Source organism: Dermacentor albipictus, chromosome 3 (genome assembly GCF_038994185.2).
Source record: "Dermacentor albipictus isolate Rhodes 1998 colony chromosome 3, USDA_Dalb.pri_finalv2, whole genome shotgun sequence".
Taxonomy (NCBI): Eukaryota; Metazoa; Arthropoda; class Arachnida; order Ixodida; family Ixodidae; genus Dermacentor; species Dermacentor albipictus.
Genome location: NC_091823.1, coordinates 89,196,683 through 89,218,956, shown reverse-complemented (window position 1 = coordinate 89,218,956; position 22,274 = coordinate 89,196,683). Strand labels below are relative to the sequence as shown.

At 45.3% G+C, this 22,274-nt stretch overlaps 1 protein-coding gene across 1 annotated transcript in view; it reads right to left on the bottom strand.

Annotated features, from left to right (window-relative positions):
* LOC139057462 (nucleolar transcription factor 1-A-like) overlaps positions 1–22,274 on the bottom strand; it is a 30,112-nt gene that overhangs the window by 5,827 nt on the left and 2,011 nt on the right. The window contains exons 2-14 of the mRNA XM_070535778.1: positions 18,839–19,023; positions 17,980–18,231; positions 16,879–16,943; positions 14,998–15,145; positions 14,185–14,295; positions 13,243–13,367; positions 12,819–12,960; positions 9,477–9,845; positions 8,024–8,091; positions 7,822–7,911; positions 6,531–6,714; positions 4,431–4,577; positions 552–911 (exon numbers count right to left, since the gene is read on the bottom strand). Coding sequence (XP_070391879.1) covers positions 552–911; positions 4,431–4,577; positions 6,531–6,714; positions 7,822–7,911; positions 8,024–8,091; positions 9,477–9,845; positions 12,819–12,960; positions 13,243–13,367; positions 14,185–14,295; positions 14,998–15,145; positions 16,879–16,943; positions 17,980–18,231; positions 18,839–19,023 — 2,246 coding nt within the window. The remainder of the gene's footprint in view (positions 1–551; positions 912–4,430; positions 4,578–6,530; positions 6,715–7,821; positions 7,912–8,023; positions 8,092–9,476; positions 9,846–12,818; positions 12,961–13,242; positions 13,368–14,184; positions 14,296–14,997; positions 15,146–16,878; positions 16,944–17,979; positions 18,232–18,838; positions 19,024–22,274) is intronic.

Genomic DNA, 22,274 nt, shown 5'->3' with positions numbered 1-22,274 from the left:
AATCATGCGCATCATATAAGCTGCAGCATGTGCAGCTCGCACTTAATCCAAGAACTATTGGTGCAGCCGTTAACTTGGAAAATGCACAATGTAGGGAAATGAACTTGTGGTTTAGGAAAAGGCTCAAAAACATCAAATTACAGTAAAGCATCATTGGCAGGTACCTACTAGCAACACACAGTGGACTCTCTTTAAACGGAAACTCAAGGGACCAGGGAAATTGGTTCTGTTCATCAGGAGTTCAATTTACTGAGAGTTTGCAAAGAGCTGAATACAACTGCATGAATACAAAACCAACCAACCACGAGGATGGTGTTCTGTTTAAGCACGAGATTCCACTGTACTAGAGGTTAAAACATAGTTGTGGCTAAGGATTTTCGAAGTGCACCTAAATCTACGAGTGTTTTTGTATTCGGAACCAATAAAGACATAGCCATCATGCCCGGAGATCAAACCCAATGACCTCACACTCAGAAGCAGAACGCCATTGCCACTGAGCTAATGCGGAGGGTAGGAAAGAGGTAGATTTCGGCACTATGAGCTGAGCTCACCTTAACCACCACCGGTGCTGTGACCAAGCTCGGTGCCTCTTCCTTCTTGATGACAGGTGTCTGCTGCTTCTTGGAGGGCGGGGCTTGCTGCTTGGGGACTACTGGCGGCAACGTGGGGGCAGATGGCTCATCTGAGTCGTCGCTACTAGACGAGTCCGAGGAGCCCGATTCAGACTCTTCCTCTTCCTCCTCCTCTTCAGAGCTCGAATCTGAGTCCTCGTCATCAGACTTGCCAGCCTTCTCCTCGGTTCCCTCTTCCTCCTCTCCCTCCTCCTCCTCGTCCTCTTCTTCCTCGTCATCATCTTCGTCTTCATCGGAGGACTCTTCCGAGCTACTCTCCTCCGTTGATGCATCCTCCTCCTGGTAAACAGAGGACAAAGAGAACAACAATGCTTGACACACTGTCATTGATGTACAGTTAGACCTCGATATCACGAAGGCGGTAAAATCGGCAATTTGCTTCGTTACATCCAAATTTGATTGTATTGAAATTTGACCTTTCATGCAAATAAATTCAGTCACCGATGGATTTTTCTTACACAGAAAAGGGCCCTAGAATTATCCGAATTATCGAAAAAGCAAATGTGAAAACAATTTATTTTGATGAATTTGTGAGTCGGCAACAAATGGTACAGTTTCATGCCACATCGACAATCGGTGGTACGAATTAAGTGAAGCCAGTCACACTTTCGCGTATACTCCACCCTTGCGGCTGATAGTGTCGCCTACACTGGGCCGACGCTATCACGAAAAGCACTGACAGCGGGAAGCGAATGCTTCGTCTGCCTCTCACTCCTACGGGTCACCAAAACTCGAGATTACGCAAACTGTAATACTAAACATGTGGGAAGACAGCTTACATGATGCCACACTGTCTCGACACACCCATTCTTTGCACACACGGCAGGTTACCTTTATAGCAGTGTGAGCGCGGCTGCTTATGGGCTAAACCGCGCTCCAGAAATCAAGACCCACGCTTGAGTGCATTACCACAAGCTTGCTTCCCTGCCCCTCTTTCCCTTCGCTTGTGTGGGAAGGCGTGCCGGGCACGATAGGATCTTATCGCACTTGGACTTTATAAGGAGCATGATGCAGCTCTACTTCAGCAGTTCCTCTTGTTGTGTGGTGCGTAATTTGAGAGGTGCGTTTGCTAGCAACCACTTGTAGATCAACAATTTGGCCATCTGTATACACGGAAGTTTCCATTTATTGTCTCGGCGTTCCTTTGCGGGAGCAGTGAACTTTCACTATATTGAAATCGCATACAAACACACTTCATTATATTGACTTCGTTATTCATTCTGTGCCATGTCCTCAAGATGCGCTGTTATAACCATGTTCCATCAAGCCAGCGACCAACTAGCTTATCTAAGTCTCTTAATCGTTATATTGAGGTTCTAAATACATGGTGTTCTATGAATAAGAGGTTACGGAAAGTTAAATACTTTGTTACATCGAGAATTTTGTTATTTGAAGTTCGTTATATTGAGGTTTAACTGTAATCAAGCAGCATTTTCAATTGATTGTCTCACACTATTTACGACCGCCTTCAGCCAATGAGCTTTGGCACACGCATCTCAGGCAGTCCTGCGCAGTGCAGGAAGGCAAGTAGGATTCGCTATTGAACCACTGCAATGTCATCTCAAATTGGCGCAGCTGTTCTTGCAGATTTTCAGTTTCCTATTTCACAAAGTTCTTCACAGGCTTTTGATAAAACAGCCGTAGACCTATATGCACAGGTATGCTGAAGGTGTGTGTCTTGACTAAAAATGATTAAGGTACGTGCAGCTTTGCATCAAAAAGCAGCCACAGTTTATGAGGACTGCTACAATGAAGATTATGAGAATGTGTTGCAAAATCTACGAGGCCTTATGACAAGGAAAAGAGGGAATGTGCTCACCACTGTAAATGGCCATACCTTATGAAAACAGAATCACTGCCAAAGTGTTATACATACTATATTCCCTGGTTACCCCCAACAGCTACAGCTGCGTGCCATAGCCACTTTGCTCTCTTCAAACCTCCCTTTTCATAAATGCAGCACAACTTGAATGTATTTCTATTAGGCAGCAACAACTTCATTCACCACGCTCAATCTATCTGACCTTTTAACCTCCACCATGGCAGTACTGCACACGAGCTTCGTGCACAAGGAAACATACTGACTTCTACAAATTCTAGTACGTATAGCCTGTGACTTCTAAGATTATATTATAAAGCTCAAGTTGTGACCATTTTGTACTATGACGTTCAGGTCAAACATTGTAAATCAACTGGTGCGTGAAACACTGAAAAGTTGACCCCCTGTCTCTGTTTCAGAGGACACAAAGTGTTACAGGGGCCCTGAACCACTTTTTACCGAAGTGAAGAAAAGCATTTGAAGTGAAAATAAGCTATTCGAGAAATTCTTTGCCGCAAAAAGTGCTTCAATGCATTCAGCAGCAGCAGAGTACTTGGCAATCAAACATGGTCTCCGCTGTGCTCCCGTTCCTTATTCAATGCATTGCACTGCGAAAGCTACGGCGCAGTGGGGCGTGCTTACAATGCTCCACCTTCTAAATGTCACCGTGGCAAGCGATTCAAATTTCATTTTGGATGTTAACGTAGACGGCCCGACTTGCGCCTTTGGTGCCTACAACTTGCTAGACATAAGCCAAATGCGGTTGTCCTCAGCGAGACGCAGTGCGCTTAGCCAGCGGAATCGTGGCGGCACCCTGTAGCGGTGGCAGTATCTACGCCATGTAGCCCACCGCAGCTTGATGTCAGTTATCGGCCAATAGCAGCCGTCTAAGGGAATGAAGAAATAGTGCGTCTGATGAAGAAATAGTGCACCTAGCAGAGAGTGAGGACAGGGCCTTCTGTTGAAAAGAGAGCATTTGAGAGAAAGGTGACTTCACGATTCGCTAGCGAGCTCCACGCACCATGTATACTACCCACGGACTTATTTCACCAAGCCCAAGGGATGCTTCGGGCCACTTTAAAGAACTGTGACAACCCACACCTGCAACTCAGGTGCTGTATATTACCAAACGAATTCCATACCGTAAAGTGCCGCTCTTCTATACAGATGAAGCCAACATTGGCAAGGTTGCGCAAAAGCATGATGCTTCATCTCTATGCTGTGCCCACACTGCAGCACCATGCATTATGTTTTACATTTTTTGCTTGACTTTCCTGAGTGACTTAGGTCACATGTATACATGCTCTCTGTGGTCATGGCTGCACTGTAGAATGTGCCTTACAGCAATGTCTCCAGATCAATCTCCAATACAGAAAGCCGTAAAGGCTTGCAGTTACTTTTATGCTTCATGCAGCAAACGCGCTATGCAACAGAGTGACGCAGCAATAGCTTACTTCAGGAACAGAGGCAGGAAGGACGGCGCAGTTGGCTGAAGGCTATATCTACGAGTACTGTGCGTTGCAAAATAGGAGCACCAGATGTGTAACTCTTCCAGCTAAACTGCCACTGAATTTCTGGTTTCACCACAGACAACACCAAAGTTAGTGTCATTTGTGGTGAAGTGACTCAATATCTGTTGATCACACTGCAGCAAAAAGGCAACGCCATCTGTCATGGCCACAGTGAACACTGTAGTTGTGGCAATGGCAGATGGCGCCACCGTTTCATTGCACTAAAATAGAATTTCAGTGGCCTTGCTGCAGATGACAGTTCGGATTTATGTGGACAAAAGTTGCAAGTAATGCCAGAAAATGTGGTATTAAAATAAACTTGCTGAAAAATGCTACCCCTATGCAAAATTTGAGCACCAACGAGACAGTGGCTTAGCAGTTATAGTCATATATAGCTGGCACTCCTATTTATGAAAGCCAGTATATTTGTGGACGCATAAACACACGCACACACACACACACACCTACCTTGACTTTGGCATTGTCAGCAGCGGCGGCAGCCTTCCGCCTTTTCTCCTTGCGGGTGGCAGCTGCCTTTATTGCCCCACCCTTGCGCTTGGCCTTCATCCTGGCTCGCCGTGCCTCATACTCGAGCCGATCCTCGGGACTCAAACCCTGCGCATTGCACATCAAGAGGGGCAAGAAAAGCTTCAGCCAACACCCCAAAGCTGTGCCTATGCTTTGAAGGACTCTGTAGTAGGTGTTCTTTAAAGTGTGCCTAAATCTTACAACCTGGGCAATCTTGCATTTTGCCCCATTGGACTGCGACCACCGTAGCCAGGGTCTGATATATCATGGAGTGCTGACAGCAACATTTCAGGTTTCATTTTTTTCTGCGCGTTACGGCAGAAAATGACACTTGATAACAAGGCATAGTGCAGAAGTCTGTAATTGTGCCGCAGACATAAGTTTTAACTGGGGTAGAGTGACTACTCAAAGTTTTGAATATGAATTTATTTTTGAATATTTCAAGCTAACTAAACATTTCACAACTGACTGTTAAAGTCTGGTTGCTTTTCTCCGTCTGCTAATCTAAGTATGACAAATTAACAGAAGTGAAAAACGAAAGATGTTTTCGAAGTAATGCAGAAACAAAACAAGTAATGCAAGCTTTGTTTTCGGTTTCGCAGCAGAAGCCTGCATGACAACCTCTGATTTTTCATTGTATAGTCTGTCATTTATTGTTTTTGTCACTCTAGTCATGTACAGTGAAATCTTGATAATAACGACTTTCAGGGGACCGCAGCAAATTGTTCGTTATTCTGAAAGGTCATTACAGTGAAAGCCCCAAAATTAGCCATTTCACCCATCATCCCATCAGTTTTATCAGTTGTCACTGCATGAGCTATTCACGAAAATATCACTGTTGGCTCCCAGCCTACGCTATTGATATTTTCCATAGATTCCGCTGCCATGCACCCCTGTATAGCGAGTGGCGTGCACAAAAGAGACTCTGACGCCGAGAAAACCACCGACAATGAAGAAGCTCCATGTTGCCTAGAAAGCGTAATGTTTCTTTTTGTTTGTTTTTTACATTCCTTGCCATCGACACTGCAGTTGTCTCACCTGAAGTAGACACCTGAACTATTCTAAAGAACATGTAGCCCTTGCACCACAAAACAACAAATTCATCAAGTTCATGTAAACGACACCGTCCAAGAAGTGTGACTGCGTTGTATCCTCGCAAGCACAGAGGTAACATTTCTCCATGTTGGTAGCTGATATTCTCTGCCATGTGACAATTCTCTGCCACAGAACCTATATCTTGTACATCCTGATTTCTTTCACGAGTTCATGATGATATGCGATAGCTGTCACTACTGCAGAGCTTGCTAACAAACCCAAAATACCGTAAAGAAAACAGGACATGATGCACAGAAGTCTCATGGCTTTCTTGGCTCCCCAGCTTTTTGTCTGAGAGCAGCACAAACTGCTCTTAGTGCAGCAGAGCTGGCTTCTGTACCATTAGATGACAGTGCTCCCCACTTTTGCTAGCCTATTTCAGGCGTACTTTGGAGCACCACTGTTTCCTCATCCATTGTGATACACCATTAGGTTAACCTAGGGATCTTGATGACCTGAGCTCATGAGCAATTGGCATTTTTCAGCTTATGATGAGCCCACCTCGTCATAAGTATGTCCTCACTTTCTGAACCATTTCTTGCGTGCAAAGAATGCCGAACGACACTTTTTCCTTCTTTCATGGCAAATAAATTCTGTTATCATCGCTTTCTTATTGAATTAAATTTTCAACACCATTTGCAGTCATACTTCCGTGCTTTAACACGAAAGCATGACCATTATTAAAGCATAACACAGGGAAAAATGAGCCATTATGGTCAGCTTTCTTGAAAAAGAAAATAAAGTTTTAGGGGATTAACAAGCATGTCAGCCATGAGAAGCTTGCTTCTGTAGTTTCACATGTGGTCTATCAGACCACAAGGGATCGCTCCTGCTCCGAAAAGTGAGCCACCCATGTCCTTCCACCCTCCCTTGAGGCTTACTGGAGTCGGGCGCCAAAGAGAGTGAAAGGAAGTTAAAGAGGGGGGGGGGAGGAGGGATATGCACCTCAAGAAATCGCGCCAGCTCTTTGTTGTACTTGCGCTGCAATTCCTGGACTGCCCGCTTGTAGCGCTCCTTGTCAGAGTCTGGCATGGCGTTCCAGCGCTTGGCAATCTCGGCCATGCGGTTCTTGGGATCCACGTCGACCAGCTGACTGAGCATTTCCGTTGAGAACACCCCGTAGCCGCTCCTGCACGTACGCCAGTCCAGCATTATTGTTTCTTGCCAAATTAACTTAGGCAACATGTATAAATTGATATGAAAAAGCCAGCAGCTCAGCTGAAAAAAGTTATGTATACCTTGTGCCCCTACTCGTGTGAATACTAGGTATATAAAGCTAGATTTTAGAATAGCCACACCTGAAGACAATACAGTGGATGCCTGTTAATTTTGACCTTAACGGGACTGACAAAATAGATTGAATTAAATGAGATGCAGAACAGCACACCAAAACACACCAATGATTAATTCTAACATGCAACCGAATCTAATGCGTACCCGTTTTCTATGTGTCAAAAGTAGAAAAATAATGTAGAAATAACATTAAAGCTTCTAAATAAAGCAGGAATCTAACACACGGACGTTTTAGCAAGAAAAATGGGCAATATGTGTTGCACCATGGCGGCTGGTTTCCTGAAGTCACCTTCGCCACATGATTTTTATGGCTACTGTGCCGTAGTACAGTTGTGTTATGTGGTAAAGCATATGAAGTTGCAAAGGTGGCTTTGGTTTTGAATTCGAATGCTCTGTGCAGACAATCTTCAACCCGATTGTCTTGAAAAAGAAAGGGGCGGGGGGAAGCGCATTAGAATGGGTAAATACTTTAATTGGTCATTGTGAGCTTTGGTTATTGCTTAAAAGTGTTACGGCAGGCCGGAAATAGACATTTTTTGACAGATGACGTGTTCAACGTGTTTACTGTCCCCAAGCTTCGCCGAGACTGATGCTGCCACAAAAAGGGTCGCTATAGCAGTCACCATAAGGGTCAGGCGCATGTATGCGGACGGGTCAAGTTCAAATTACCCGGCGAAGGCCACTTTTAGGATTGAAATGACAAAAGTTTGTGCCCATAGATATGCATAGGTGCCAGCCAGGACCTTTGGTAGGGATGAAATTAACCGAAAAATCCAAACTGGAGTCCAATTAATGGGAATCTACTGCACTAACTATAAGTTGTGCATGCTCATATCATATAAGTCAAAAGCTTCTCTATCTGAACTTCCCCCCTTGCACATGCACCTTAATTGGCAATAGAGAATGTGCATGAACATAAGAGGGCTATCACTCTCCAACTTACTGGGGCGGCTTTTTTGGTTCCCCTTTGAAAAGCCGGTTCCTCCTGTTGAGGTTGGGCACAGCGGGTGCCTGATGCACCTTGTCCTCTTTGCTGCAAATGACAAGAGGGACAACAGGTTTGAGGATCCACTGCAAAGTAGCTGCTGAGAAAATTGTGTAATTCTGGATATTGTCGAGCAAGCAAAGACATCACGGTGGCTTACACTTTGTGGCCATTTGTTTCCTCGATGGCCTTCTCTTTCGCTTCTGTGGCCATCTTCTTGTATTTCTCCTGTGGAAAGCAAAGAAAAAAGCATTTTAATCAAAAGTGGTCAGCAGCAAGTTAGAAATTGAAACATACAAAGAAAGCACACAGTACAAGACTGACTCCATTCTTGCTTGTTTAAGAGTAAAAGAGATGAGCTTGTTCTGCTTGAAATTTCTTCCAAATCAGCTGGAGACCACCCCGATGCCAAGTCGGCGCTGTAGCAACATGCCCGTTGACGTAGTGAACAGATACTGCTGCATGTGAATGGTCACAAGATCCACATCAGCTTACTTGCTTTACAGTAAACATACAGTTGTGACCGTGTGTTTTTTCATAGCTCATACTACCGCTGAATTCTTTTACTGCAAGACAACAATCTTTATAGTTCTCAGTTTAGCACCTCTACGAAGAAACACACGACACTGCAGCTAGCAGTTGTTTATTACCATTATAATGTCAGCAAATCCTGACTGACTGCTTTACCAGCTCAGGTAAGCTTGCAGGTATCAGCAAGACCTATGCATGATACCGTCTAAGCACCGCGAGCCCAGTAGTTTGACCCGAGAAAGTGAAAAGTGCTATAGTGAAGACATCTGAAGAAAGGTGACAAGGTAAGCACTTCCTTTGCCTTTTTCACGAGTCATCTCGGTCGTGTCTTTTACTTTGACCAGACACAAGTTGGCCAGCAAGCCCAGTTCTGGATTTTGCTTGCCATGCTATGGGCACAATCACATCTCATGGTGAAGGCTAGCAGGCAAAAGTACGGACAATAAGCACGACTGATTGAGCACAATCTTCATTGTGAAAAACAGTCGCCTTTGCCATGATGAGCTCATCAATATGCAAAGCACAGTTTGTAAATGTTTGAAGGGAGGCATGCAACTTCATGTGGTACACTAGCAAAGAAGGAAACACACTGTGAAGTCAAGGCAAGTTTGCTGGAGCATGGGCAATGTACATCAACGGATGGCAGCAAATGTAAAAAGCTTCCATATAGGTGATGCAGTGCCTATCGGGAGTGCAAGACACATAAAACGTAAAGGTGGCTCTTGTTCATACGGCACTTTAGTCTAACAAAGGTTCGGGACTAGCTCTCTTAATTCAGATCAATGAAAAAATGCTGAAGTGCTTTTGTTGGGGAACTCCTGAGTCGCTATGTTAGAAATGATGTGTCGGCTTCTCCTGTCCCCACTAAGAAATCAAACTGAAATGAAATCGCAAGGTTTAAAGTCCCGTTGAGGGTTCTTGCATGCCGCCCATATTGGAATGCTGTTGAGGTGGCTGGGAATCGAACCTATGACTTCGTGCTCGGGTCCACACTGCCACATACACTGAACCATCGCAGTGAGTAAACCCAAGCTGACAAGACTGAACACACCGCCGTGAGGCCATACATAACCCGAGCTCACCTTTTTACGTTCTGGAAGCTCGGAGAACTCTCGGGCGAGCGCACGCATCACCTCCTGGTGGGACATCTGTGGACAGCGCTCCTTCATGGCGGCCAGCTTCTCCTGCTGGAAGAAGAACATGGCCGACAGGGGCTTCTTGGGCTTCGGTCGCTCCCCCGCGGGGGGCTGGTTTTCATCACCAGGTGTGGCACGGATTCCCTTGCCCGACGCAGTCACATTGCTGCCCTTGGAATTTCCTTTGGCTGTTGCACCCCCGCCGGCAGACGAAATCGACTTGTGCGGCGCTGAGTCAGCCTCGACCTTTTGCCGCTCTTCCTCTGGAAGGTTGCTCAGGTAAGCTGCATACTTCTCCTTGTACTTAGCATTAGCCTGTGCCATGAAGCGAGGATGAAAAAAGGAGAGAGCGAAAAAAAAAAAGGTTATTTAAAAGAGAGAGAAGAAATGCAGGGAGGTTAACCAGATGCGTGTCTAGTTTCCTACCCTGCACTGAGGGAAGGGGATAAAGGTATGGAAAGGGAGAATGAAGGAGAGAGAAGGGTAACTGGTTGCACGCACACAAAAAGGTGCACACTGAATCAATAAACAGCTGAAGAGACCTGTTGACTAGAGGAACCGTAGTAATAATCTCGCTGCTTTCTGTTCCAGCAATGTGCATGGTCATGCTCCATAAAGAGGTCATCTGATAAAGGGCTAAAGCCATTATGGAGCATCCATGCTGTAACACATTGAACATCGAAGTTATGATTGACCCAGGACACAGCCTGCAAATATCGTATTTACTCGAAAATTGGTTGAGCATGAATATAAGTCGACCCCTATATATAGTGCCCTCCGAGAAATAAAAGGAAATTATTCGAATATAGGTCGACCCATAGCTTTGGGAAATGGAAAAATTGGAACATGACACACCTTTATTTTTACATTAAGCTCGGCTCGGCCACTCACTAGTTGCTGCCGAAAACCACATCATTAGAACTGTTAGGAAAATTGTCCTCGGTGCCATTGAGTGCATTCGAAGCCAGTCTTGATAATTTCTGCTGGCAGGTCTTCCCACGCATCCTTGACCCATGTCAAGACTTTGCTGAAGGGAGCCTTCTTGCGGCGTCCCGTCAGTGTCGTGGCGGCATCGTCCTTCACAAGCCACTCTCTGTAGGACTTGGCGAGACACTCCTTGAAATGCTTGTTGACAGTGACATCCAATGGTTGCAGTTGACACATCACAACTCCAGGTATGACGCCCAGGTGATGTTTGCCTTCTGTAGGGCCTCCTTGATGGCCGGGCAAATGCGGCCTCTAAATTAGTCCAAGACCAGCATGTTTGGAAGGTCCAAGTCTACTCCCAGTCGCTTCATCCAAACCATCACCTCATTGATGAATTCTCTATCATTCCCGCGGATGATCACCTTCTTAGGGAATCGTTCATTCTTTGGGATTGTTTTCCGGCGAAACATGATGTACAGAGCCAGCTTCCTCCCATCTGCATTGCAGCATAGCATAACAGTTAATCGTGTGCTCATGGTCTGTTGTCAACAGGTAGACGTCCTTTGCTCCTTTCATTGTGACTGTCGTGGTTTGGTCGGCGTTCCCGATCTGTCCGAGAAGCTAATCCTTCTGATACTGCAGCTTGAGAACATAGCGCTGAAACTCCATCCGTCGTCCCTCGTATTCTCTGCTGGCAAACGCTGACAGATGGTTGTTCTATTGCAAAGGGAGAGTCCATTGTGCCGCATGAACTTTTGGACCCAATTCCGACTCTCTTTTAACGTTGGCTGGCCGATCCAGTCTCGTTGCGCCTACTGCCAGGCTTTCGTCTGAATGTCCTCCCAGAACACCTGAAGACCCTTTGCACACTCTTCTTCCACATGGAGCTTCAGTTCTTTCTTAAGAGCATCATGCTTCCCAGTTTCTGGGTCGTGAAACGCATGCTGCTGCCCGTTGCACCCCAAAAGGTTGGTTCCGTTGCTTCCTCCAAACCCTAATCAGCTTTTCATTCACGTGAAACTCACACTGAGTGGCGCGGTTGTTGGAGTTCTCGGCAAAAAGTACTACGTACTTGACACTTGAAGTCAGCGGTGTAGCTCTGCCGACGTGACATCGTCGCACAGCCGCACAACAGCAAATGCAAACTGTCATGTAGAAATTATCGCAAAATGGCAATGCAGAGGGAACCAACCAAACAGCCAATAAACAAGCGTTGTAGGCTTCTCTTCTCTTGTGTCCGTGTCTGCACGCCTTACCCCTTTTTTGCATTATGAATCCTTACCAACTAGCTCAGCTTTCTGTCGTTCTAAACAAGTGTGTTTCTTTAACCAGAAACTTTTGTTGCGACTTATTATTTGTGCTACCACTTTTGTTGAATTTCTAACCTTCGCAAATTATTATTATATTTTGGCTCTTCAGTTTGTGTGTGGAAAGTAAATACAGTTGGTGACTGATCTTTTCCAGACAGACAGACCCTGTCTGGAAACTGTCTGAACTGAATTATTGAATGTGCCGGAAAAACTAATTTCAATGGTAAAATAAAGTTGTTTTTTACAACTCCAGCACAGCGGAAAAAGGGGTCGAGGTCGCAAGTGTATTTTGCAAGATGCATTGTCATGAAGTGCAGATATTGTGCATGCAATCACGACTCCACATTGCTGTCAGTTTAGCCGAGTTCCGTAAATTAGTCAGCTGGGAACATTGTCCACATGCGAGCTTTGCTGTTCATACAAGTATGCGTGCATATACACTTTTCCTATATGCGTTTGTGGTAGTTGCCAGCTGATCGCCCGTGAATCTGCCTTTATGCGCGCTGCCGCCAGTTCAGTGTGTACGCATGAAATTGTGCCAGAACTCCGTGTACAGTAAAATCTCGTTAAACCGTACCCACTTAAACAGTAGTTTCGTTTTAAAAGTAGCAAACTCTAATCGCCGACTCAGCGGCCATTGACTATCACGTGAGTTGTATCGGCATAAACCGTACCAGCTTACTGCGTACGTATCGCTTAACACGTAGTGTTTCCACTTTTCGTCAGGCAATCATGGCGATGTGTTGTCCCCGTCGAGTGACCCAGCAGACCAACAAGCCTCAGAGATTAGAACAAGGGCCTCTCCAAGTGGCCTGTGCGTCTGCACATGAAGCCACATCCTCATCAACATCATTTCCAATGCGGCGCCAGAGCGTTGTGGCATCGTAAAAGCTAGGACTCGTGTCATGCCGCAGCTCGGATAAAAAAAACCCGAGTGCTCAACGTAGAATAAAAATGGGACATTGTTCACGCTATCGAACGTAGCACGAACAAAACGAAAAATTCGGGAGAGTTGTATGGTATAAAACGGCCAACAGTGAAACAGAAGTACCTTGGTGGCCTGCTTGTTGTAGGAATCTCGCTCTGCTTGGCTGAGGTTCTTCCACAGCTGTGAGATCTCTGCCATTTTCTCCTTAGCCGGTACATTTTTCAGCTGCCGCAGCATGATGCGCGAGAACAGGCTGTAGCCGGAGCTGCAACCAGGGCAAAGTACAGTGACTTATCAGACGGCAGCACACAAAATTGTTGAAAGGCCTACACAAAAGGGTACTTTTTCTTTTTTTTGAAGAAGACATATCATTGGCCAAGACCGTAACGCACAACGACGCTCTATAGTTGATGTTCTGAAGACACATGTGGCAACAGAGGCTAACTATGGGCAAACCAACAACAACGCTCCCATCATCTGCGCCCAGGCTGTACCATTCATATGTGTTCCAACACAGGCACCTGAGAGAATAACTCTAAGGACTTACTTAGGAGGCCGCTCAGGCTTTCCATCGCACTTGTCCTTGAACTCCTGCTCGGCCTTGCTCAGGATCGGTTTCACCGTGGCTGCCTTGAAGCCCGGATACGCCTGGCTGTACTCGGCAACCTCCAGCTGCCAATACAAGAGACCAGAGAACATCACTCTCAGTTTTGTACAACTGCTACCGCCAAGGTGGGTCATTACCCTTTATATGGGCACAAAGTATGCAATCGTGAAATGAACAGACAGTGCCATGTCCTACCCTGTCTTTTGTACTCTTTACCAAGAAACATATACGAACTAGCCCATCTAAGGTTACTACTAAATAGCATTGCGCTTGTCAAATGTGTTCCCCTTTTTTGCACAGCCAAGTTAGAAAAAATTATAAGATTCTTTACACGACAGCCGCAGAATTTCCATAGAAAGAAAACTGGCTTGACAGATGCCACATTTTCTGCGTGAGCTGTCTCTGCCTCTGTCACGCTACTAAAGTGCACCCATCATGAAATTAGCAGAGATGTGTGCCTTCTCACAATTGTATGTTGTCACGAATTCTTATCTCGTTTTTTTTTTTTTTATTGAAGGATGAACGTTTCAAAGGAAGGTCACAAAGCAGTGCACTTAGCAACATGTCCTCAGGGAAGCTGCTGCGAGTGCTGCATGCTTCCTACAAAATGTTGGACAGTGATCGTCTCACAACTTGCATGCAGTTTTCCCAACATTAGTAGTAGCACTAGTTATTACCACAATAATCAGAACAAAAACAGTGAGGACCAGCAACCAAGCAAAGGTGCTTAAAGCTCACGAAGGACATTTGTAAGGTTACCTAATTTTCAATACATTCTTGGTAAGCGAGCATTGGCTACAACCTGCCCTAAAATGCAAGCGCCGGACGCCTTAGATCGATACACACTTCTATAAGCAAACCAATCTCGGTACCTCAACTCACCTCGTATCGGTGCTGGTCTTGGAGCGCTCGGCGGATCCACTTGATGCGTTTACCGTCGGACAGCTCTGCCCACTGCTTGCGGATCTCCTCGTGGGCCTCTTTCTTGTCCAGCTAGGGGCCAAGCGAGGTAAGAAGGTGCACGGGCACTTAGCAAAGCACTGCAGCGACCTCAGCAATGAAGAAACCTTCTAGCTAGAGTGTTAAGAGGAGCCCAGAAGCAATGTCCAGAGCAGGACAGCACAACTCAATACCTGCAAAGGTACAAATCAACTTAGCTTGGAGCCACACGGACTTGCCTTTTATTGAGCAATGGTGCATGTTTTGCTTGGAGAAAGGCAGTCTACGTTTGCTATTATCGCTTTCTTTGCTATCCTCAGCACGTCTTGTAATGCAATGCATTCGGTAAATAAACATGCGGCCTGTGAGTTGCACTGGGCCACTCCGCCCAGTGCAACTCACAGGCCGCATGTTTATTTATTTATCCATCTATTTATTCTACCTTCAGGGCCAATGGCATTACCTGTTGTGCAGCTCTGGTTTAGAGTCTTCCCCGAGTAATTCACGTGCTTAACCAACATAGACCTTCAGAGGGACGTAAGCATGACTACAGAAAATTTTGCTATTGAAAATTTAGGATGCTAGCAAGGGAAATTTCACTCCACCTGGATAAAGAAAGGCATGAGTTATAAAAAAAAAAAAAAGTGCGCTGCCATAGTGCCCATGTGCATTACTTTGCTCCAGTGTCCCTTTATTTTAGTGGTGATTACATGCTGCGGCACTCCCTCAGTGGCTGCTGCCTTGCCTGCTGCTTACCTTGGCAAAGTCGGGCTTCTTGAGACGGTCAAGAGTGAACAGCTGGATGGGCGTCTGCGGCTTCTCAGGCGCACTGGGCGGCAGGGCAGGAGCACCGGCAGAGGCCTGCTTGCCGGCTGGCTCGGGAAACGCATCTGGATTCTCTTTCCTAGGGAACAGTAAAATAGCAATACAGATGTTTAGCGGCGACTCCCACTGCCCTATTCAAAGCAAGTATGCCTGCTTATTTATTACTATTTTTTTGTCTCTCAGGATAAAAGAACTGTACTGAACCAATCAATCGAAAGTAGTTATCCAGGTTCAACCGAACATGTCAGACCAGCCCACTCCCCAACGAAGGGCTGGCTCCTTTAACTCCATCGTCCAAGCACAGATTCAGTTGCAAATTCAATAGTGCACCACCTTTAATCTGCTTGTTCTTAAGATGAGTGTCTCCAGCACTCAGTGTGAACACTGACTGTGATTTTTACCCATAATGGCCACATATTATGCTGACCGGATACGGTCAGCACAAAAGGTTAACATCAGCATAGGTTAACCAGCAACATTAAAATTACCTGCCTCCAAAATAATAAAAAAAAAGGTACCATCATGATCAGCCTACTTCACATCCACTGCAGGTCAGACTCTTGTAGCCATCTCCGATCACCGTCTTTCTTCAATAGACTCCACCCTATGCCTGCTGCAAATTTTCTATTCTCATCACACCATCTAACTATCTGCTGTCCTCAACTGCACTTCCACTCCTTTGGCACTCACTTCATTACTCTGATAAACTGCCAGTTACCTGTCCCATGCATAACATGACCTGCCCAAACTGAACGTTACTACTTTATCTTTTTGCAAGAAAATCAGTAAGCTGTTGTTCATGACACGATAGTGCCTGCTGTATGCCCCCTCCCCCATTTTAATCAATGCAAAGCTTTCTTTGTCTCTTTCTCACACTTTTCGAGTGCTGTCTTGCCAAGTAAACAACAACTTGGGTCACTGGGTGCGTATCTGAATGGAGAAGCAGAACAAGAGGCAAGAAGTGAAAAAGTCTGTAACAAATAATTGGAAGAAGTCAGCTACAGAGAAGCAAGAAGGAACTTGGCAGCAGATGCAGATAAGTGTGTAGGAAGGAGTGAACAAAATGCGACCCAAGCATGCATCGAGCAATGAGTGTCAAACTACAGAGAAATGAAAATGATGTCAGCAACAGAAGCAGCCGAGTGTGGAGAAAGGAGTGAAATGAAGGAAATGCTTTAACATTTGCGCAAACGTCAAAGAAAGCTTTACTTAACATTGACTCCCACAGAAGTGTGGGATCCGTCAATTTTTCCTTTCCTTTTTTTTTGCCTGCAGATTTCCTTCTTTTGATCCAGGTTTTTACGCCTTTGTGGACTGTTTAGACCAAGGACTTCTAAAGCATTGCTATTGTTGCTGTCAATATCCACGAGGCCCAAGCCAGCACAAATGCAGCACTACATGCCGTTATCGGCACATCACGGTTCGCTGACACTTTGTTTATGTTGTTGATGATTGGCGATAATGTTTGCGATGACGTTCTACTCTTCGAACTTCATACTTTTTGCCCGAAGTAACATAAAAAACACAAATAACATATACACTTTTCATGATTCTGAAGATGCAAGAAATGTGGCAAAACTTCACTTTCAATGGACATGATTGGCACCTGAAAAAGCTATAGCAGTGTGGCATTTTTCAAAATGAAAAACCTTTTTGCAACTTCCATACAATAACGGAGCTTCAATCCTAGCTTGAGCCTTATTCAGTAAGAGATTAGAAGACAATGAACGTATAGAGCTTGCTCCGAAAAGGTCAACGGCCACAAGAATTGTGGGCAAAGGAAAATGCTTCGGTAAATGCTGAAGCACTCACTTGAACTTCTTGAGCTCCACCTTGTACACGTCATTGTCCCGTTCGAAGCTCTCCTTGTACTTTTGCTGCAAGGGAGATGACAGCACGTTCCATCAAGCCTGACCACGGTCATACCACACACAAGCATGCTGCACCAAACAACCAGGCCAGCCAAAGTTCATGAGCACATCTAACCTACTTCCACAGCAATCGAATGCGAGATTTTAAGACTAGTAAATAAGCAACAAAAATAATAATGAATAAATACAGACACACACACACAAGACAAAAGAAATTTTAAACAGAAGTGAACAGAAATTTTGCATACGGACAGGGACCAACAACAGAAGAGGCTGATAGCCCATACACATGGAGGTCGACGTATAAACTGGGCTTGCCCTCCTTATTGTTTTAACTGTTCTAGTAATGGCCTGACATGTTGAAGCTTAAAGATAGGCACCCCACATCTCAACTGAATCCTTCCTGCAGCCCATGCTTGCACAAAAATGTACACAGTTCAACCTTGTCACGACTGCTAAACTAAGTTGCATCAGGTGTGAGAATACTTTTATTATATCCAGCATGTTTTAAACGCACACACCAGCATCAAAGAAAGAGGAGAAAAAAAAATTGTGTTGAGGTTTCTGCAAATGAAATGCAAGCGTAATGCTTTTGAAAGACCAGAAAAGGGCCTGCTGGTAATTCTGATGGCCCACCGGCAGCTTGTCGCAATGGCACATGAACAAACACACTATGCACCATCGTTAATATGCAACTTTGCAATTGTTGTGATCACATGGGATCGGCATGTTGGCTTGCTGCCAGCGGGTCAGCCAAGGCAAGCCATTGGCCAAAAACAGCATGTGCATCCAGAATTTGCAATTTCAGGTTTCTCTTGCCGGGTATTTGACATTTTCGCTACCAGAATACATATGTGCTTTAAACTGCAAGCAAAAAAATATTTCATTTGCTGTATGTTGCCTTGGATCTTCCATTTTTAGCGAAGCTGTTGCGGTAGAATGCTCACTGAAATAGAGCCTGGTCAATTAAATTTTATGTTTATTGTTATATTAATTAACTTGTTATACCTGTATCAGCAGTTGGCCATGCACAGCTTCTCACCTTTTTCTTCTCAGGAAGCTCCTGGAACTTGTTGGAGATTAGCTTGGCCAGCTCCGTCATGGACAGCTCAGGGTTTTCGCGGGCGTACTTTTCACGCTTCTCCAGGAAGAAGCGGAAATAAGGGGTCAAAGGTTTCTTGGGAAGGCCCGGGTGCCGCTGACGGCGTGCCGTGCCATTGCCCGGCAGCCATGGGCGCTTGAGCCATTCCCTTGCATCCCCTACCAGGTCAGTCAGCGTGCGGTAGCGCCGAAGCTGAAAGCCACACACAGTCAAGTTTAGGTTATGTGCACAAACTGCATGTGCAATTGAAAAAAATGTTAAGTTGTCGCCATCAGCCGATTCAAAGGAACACCAAAGCTAACTAGCATATTCAGCCTGGCTAGAGTAATTTATCACATTCCTAAACTTTATCATTATAATCTAGTTCCAAACAATGCTTACCCCCACCCCACCCCTGGTATGTATCGTTACACTCGGACCATAACTTAAATATGGTGTACCGATTTGCTGTACAAGTTTGTGTAATGAATCTTTCATTCTGAAGACTAACAATCAATGGAACCACTGGGAAGCCTCCATTCACATCACAAAAGTCCGAAGACTGCCATTCATGAAGCCTTTTGTTAATATTGTTAAAAGAAAGTTATTACTGTCATCTTTCTATTGGACCATGTTTGTAATCCTCCACTCCTTCCTGCAATAAATAGCCTTGAGATTCGAGAGTATGCCTGGCAAAATAAATAAACAAATAAAGCAACCGTGCTCAAAACAGTGCTGCAGCTGAAGGCAGATGGAAGGTGCTTAACAGGGGGAACTGCACACAACATCCTCCGAAGCACAGAGTACGGCAGCCTCTCACCTTCTGCATCAGCTGCGCCCACTTCTCCTTGCACTGGGCGGCTGTGTAGGAGCCAAAGCACACCTTCTCCCAGTCAACCTTCTCCACCATGGTGGTGTACTTGACCAGGTCATTGGGCGGCAAACACTGGGCCAGGTTGCTCACCAGTTGCCCCAACTCGTCCACGCTCCAGCTGAGGGATGCCACTGCATGCATTACATGAACAAAGGAAGCAACATTTATTCCACCATCATTAGCCGATTCCACGCAACACCAAAGCCAACAACTATGCAGGCTCGCTGAAGTGACCGATTACATTTCTCAAGACTGCTCAGCATTTTTCTTGTGCACTTGGTTGATGAGAATATCTCATTAAACTTGAAGGCAACGCGTCTCTTGAATCAGCAAAGAGCCTAATGTTGAACTCCAATGGCAGATCGTGAGCGCTCGGCCGGATCACAAACTGAGCACGTCGTTTCAACTGAGATCGCCCTCGTCAAATCTGCAAATGGAATGCGTGCGCTCCCAACTTAGTACAGGTACACTTTGTTTTAAAACAAACTGTCATAGCTAGCTAGGCCCCTGCCATTATTGCACAAATGCTACATGGCTAGAAGGGCATTAGCACCAAGAAAATTTACTAAATTTTGCTAATTACTCACTTTAGAGCACATGTTATTACTGTGAAATAAAAGGTGCAGAGTAGTCATATTCTGGGGTATTACATGCCGAAAACACAACATGTATATGAGACATGCTATAGCGGGCGAGACTCCAGATTAATTTTGACCAACTGGAGTTCTTAAGATGCATGCGAGGAGTAGAAGTCATGCCTGGTTAACAGAAATCCTAAAACTAGCAACGCTTTCAAGATATCTGTCCCAAAATCTGATAAAAAAAGGTACCCCAGCATTCCAGTCAAGATTGTCCTGAACTGTTAGAGGCACACTATTTGGGAACTTAACTGGAATGCCAAATTATTTCATAGCACACTTTAAGGTCGCATATCTTGACAGCCTTAGGATATATGCGAAGCAGACCTGACTTCACTACACTTTGGCTTAGGTTTTGGAGTTACAACACTTACCATAATATGAGTAATTCAAAAGTTCATTGGCAAATTTTTGGTAATTAGCTTAATTATCTTCAAAACCTTTATTTTTTTCTGGTAACGTCTGCTTAGCCATGTAGCCTATTCGCAAGAATAGCAGGAGCCTATATGTGAGTTTCTTTTGAAAAGAAAGTGTATTGCATAAAAACGAACATCTGGTATATTACCACATTGATGAAGCACATTTGATCACAAAGGAGGTGCAAACACCTCCCTTGTGTGCACTGTGGCAAAACAAAACAAACCAGTTCTGTAATGTGTAAAGTTGGGCTAGTTGTTGATTGATCATACCTTACTGGTGAAGCAGCCCACCGACACGGTGTGTCTTCTCTGTGTCCGTGTGCTGCTTCACCAGTAAGGTATGATGATAAACCAGTTCTTCCGTAAAGGCAGTTGAGCTATACCAGCAAAACGTGATCATGATGATGACAATGTCTTTGGTACACACCTACTCGCGGGGATAAGGGAAAAGGGGAAGTAGCAGACATGGCTCTCCAAGGCAGACTGTTTACAGAAGAGTGCGAATGTGTCAGCAACTGATACTGCAATCACAAGTCTTACTGCACGCAACAATATTGCTTTGTACTTCGGGCAAATGAGCAACATATTTTTTGGTGACATCTACCTCAGCAAACATTTTATACTTAATGTATATATTTTCCTTTGTTGGTGTTTACTTGATAGTGGGGAACTAATACTGGGCCGCTAACCCTGCAGTTAAAAGCACTGCTGAATGAATCCTTAGAACGACAGAAAGCTGAGCTAGTTGGTAAGGATTCATTATGCAAAATAGAAGTGAGGCGTGCAGACAGGACACAAAAGTAGAGAGGTGGACAACACGAACGCCGGCGTTCGTGTTGTCCACCTCTCTACTCTTGTGTCCTGTCTGCACACCTCACTTCTATTTTGCATAATGAATGAATCCCTATGCCTTCTGTTGATACACAGCGAAACTTCGAAAGCTCATTGCAGCAAACACACCTGGGTAGTGCACAAGCTTAAATGACAGAAACGCCTCCTTTCAGAGTGACACTGAATTCATGTTTAGGTGAAGATACTCCCAAATTGTCACACTGTGTCATTACGAAAGCTTCAACCCAGGTGTCATCAACAGCTTTAAGTTTTTGGCCTATGCTCAGTTCCTGTATGTGCCAATGTTGATCAACAAACTTCAGTGAAGTTGGCCAAAATATTGATGTTCTGTGCCCATGCTAAACCAGCCTAGCCAACGCAAAATTTCCACGTTCATTTACCTGTTACAGGAACCCCAATTTAAACTTAGATCAAACTTATTATTTACAGCGGAGTCTTACTGTATTTACGAATATTCAGGAATATACCAAGACATCAGCTCAAGGCATTAATGGCTATCACCAGCCTTCTTACTGACAATTTTTGATAAATTTAATATATTCATTAAATGCAGAGGGCTGATCAAAACAACTGGAGAAGATTTAACACAACATGCTCAAAACTGCTATGCAAGACAAAAAAAAAAAGAAACTTATGCAAACAGACACTGCTTTTATTCAAACAGGCTGGAGATCAGTTGTAGCAGTCTGTCTGTGAGCAACAATGAGTGCAGTATGAGCATCAGCGTCCATGCTGCAGAATCAACATTTTGCCCGGTCTGCAAACAGTCAAAGCCACGGATCTGACTCTATTAGTTGCGCAGTTGGGCGCACCTTCAAGGCCCACCGCACCACTGTAAACGAACAGTTGCTCGTCACCTAGGTCAAGCACGCTTAATAAGCGCTTTACCGTTCACAATCTCGCCAACAAATTTCCTTCACTACCCGAAGACAACGAAGGCCGCTGGAGCTGCCAGCCATTGTCGCACTTAACAAAAACAGCACAGTACACCAACGGCAGCTAGTGCGATCTCGCGGCCCTAAATTTGCCACCGTCAACGAAGCGTAACAAACAAACAAGCAGCCAGCCAGCAGAGCGCATCAGAAAGACATAAAACGAGAGCGGCGCCGGCACGAAAGTCCCGCGAAACGGCAGTTGCGGCGCGCAACGGTTCCTCGCGCGGCAGGTGGTGTCGGGCACCGGCGTCAGCGGTACCGATAAACAGAACTCGACGCGCTCCAACGTGAAAGGGCGCCGCAGACGGTCGATCCCGCCCGAGACAATGGCATGCACGGTCGCAACACCCGCCCAGCAGCGGGAAGACCACGGACGCAGGGTCGGTTCGTACGACACGCCGCGATGCTTTCGCATCCCACAACGCCCTGACGCCACGTAAGCAGTCGACGGCAAATTCAGTCGGCTAGGTAGTAGTTTGGAGATGTCACGCTATTTTATAACTCGGCGAGTAAGATGTGCCAGAAAGGAAGAACGGCG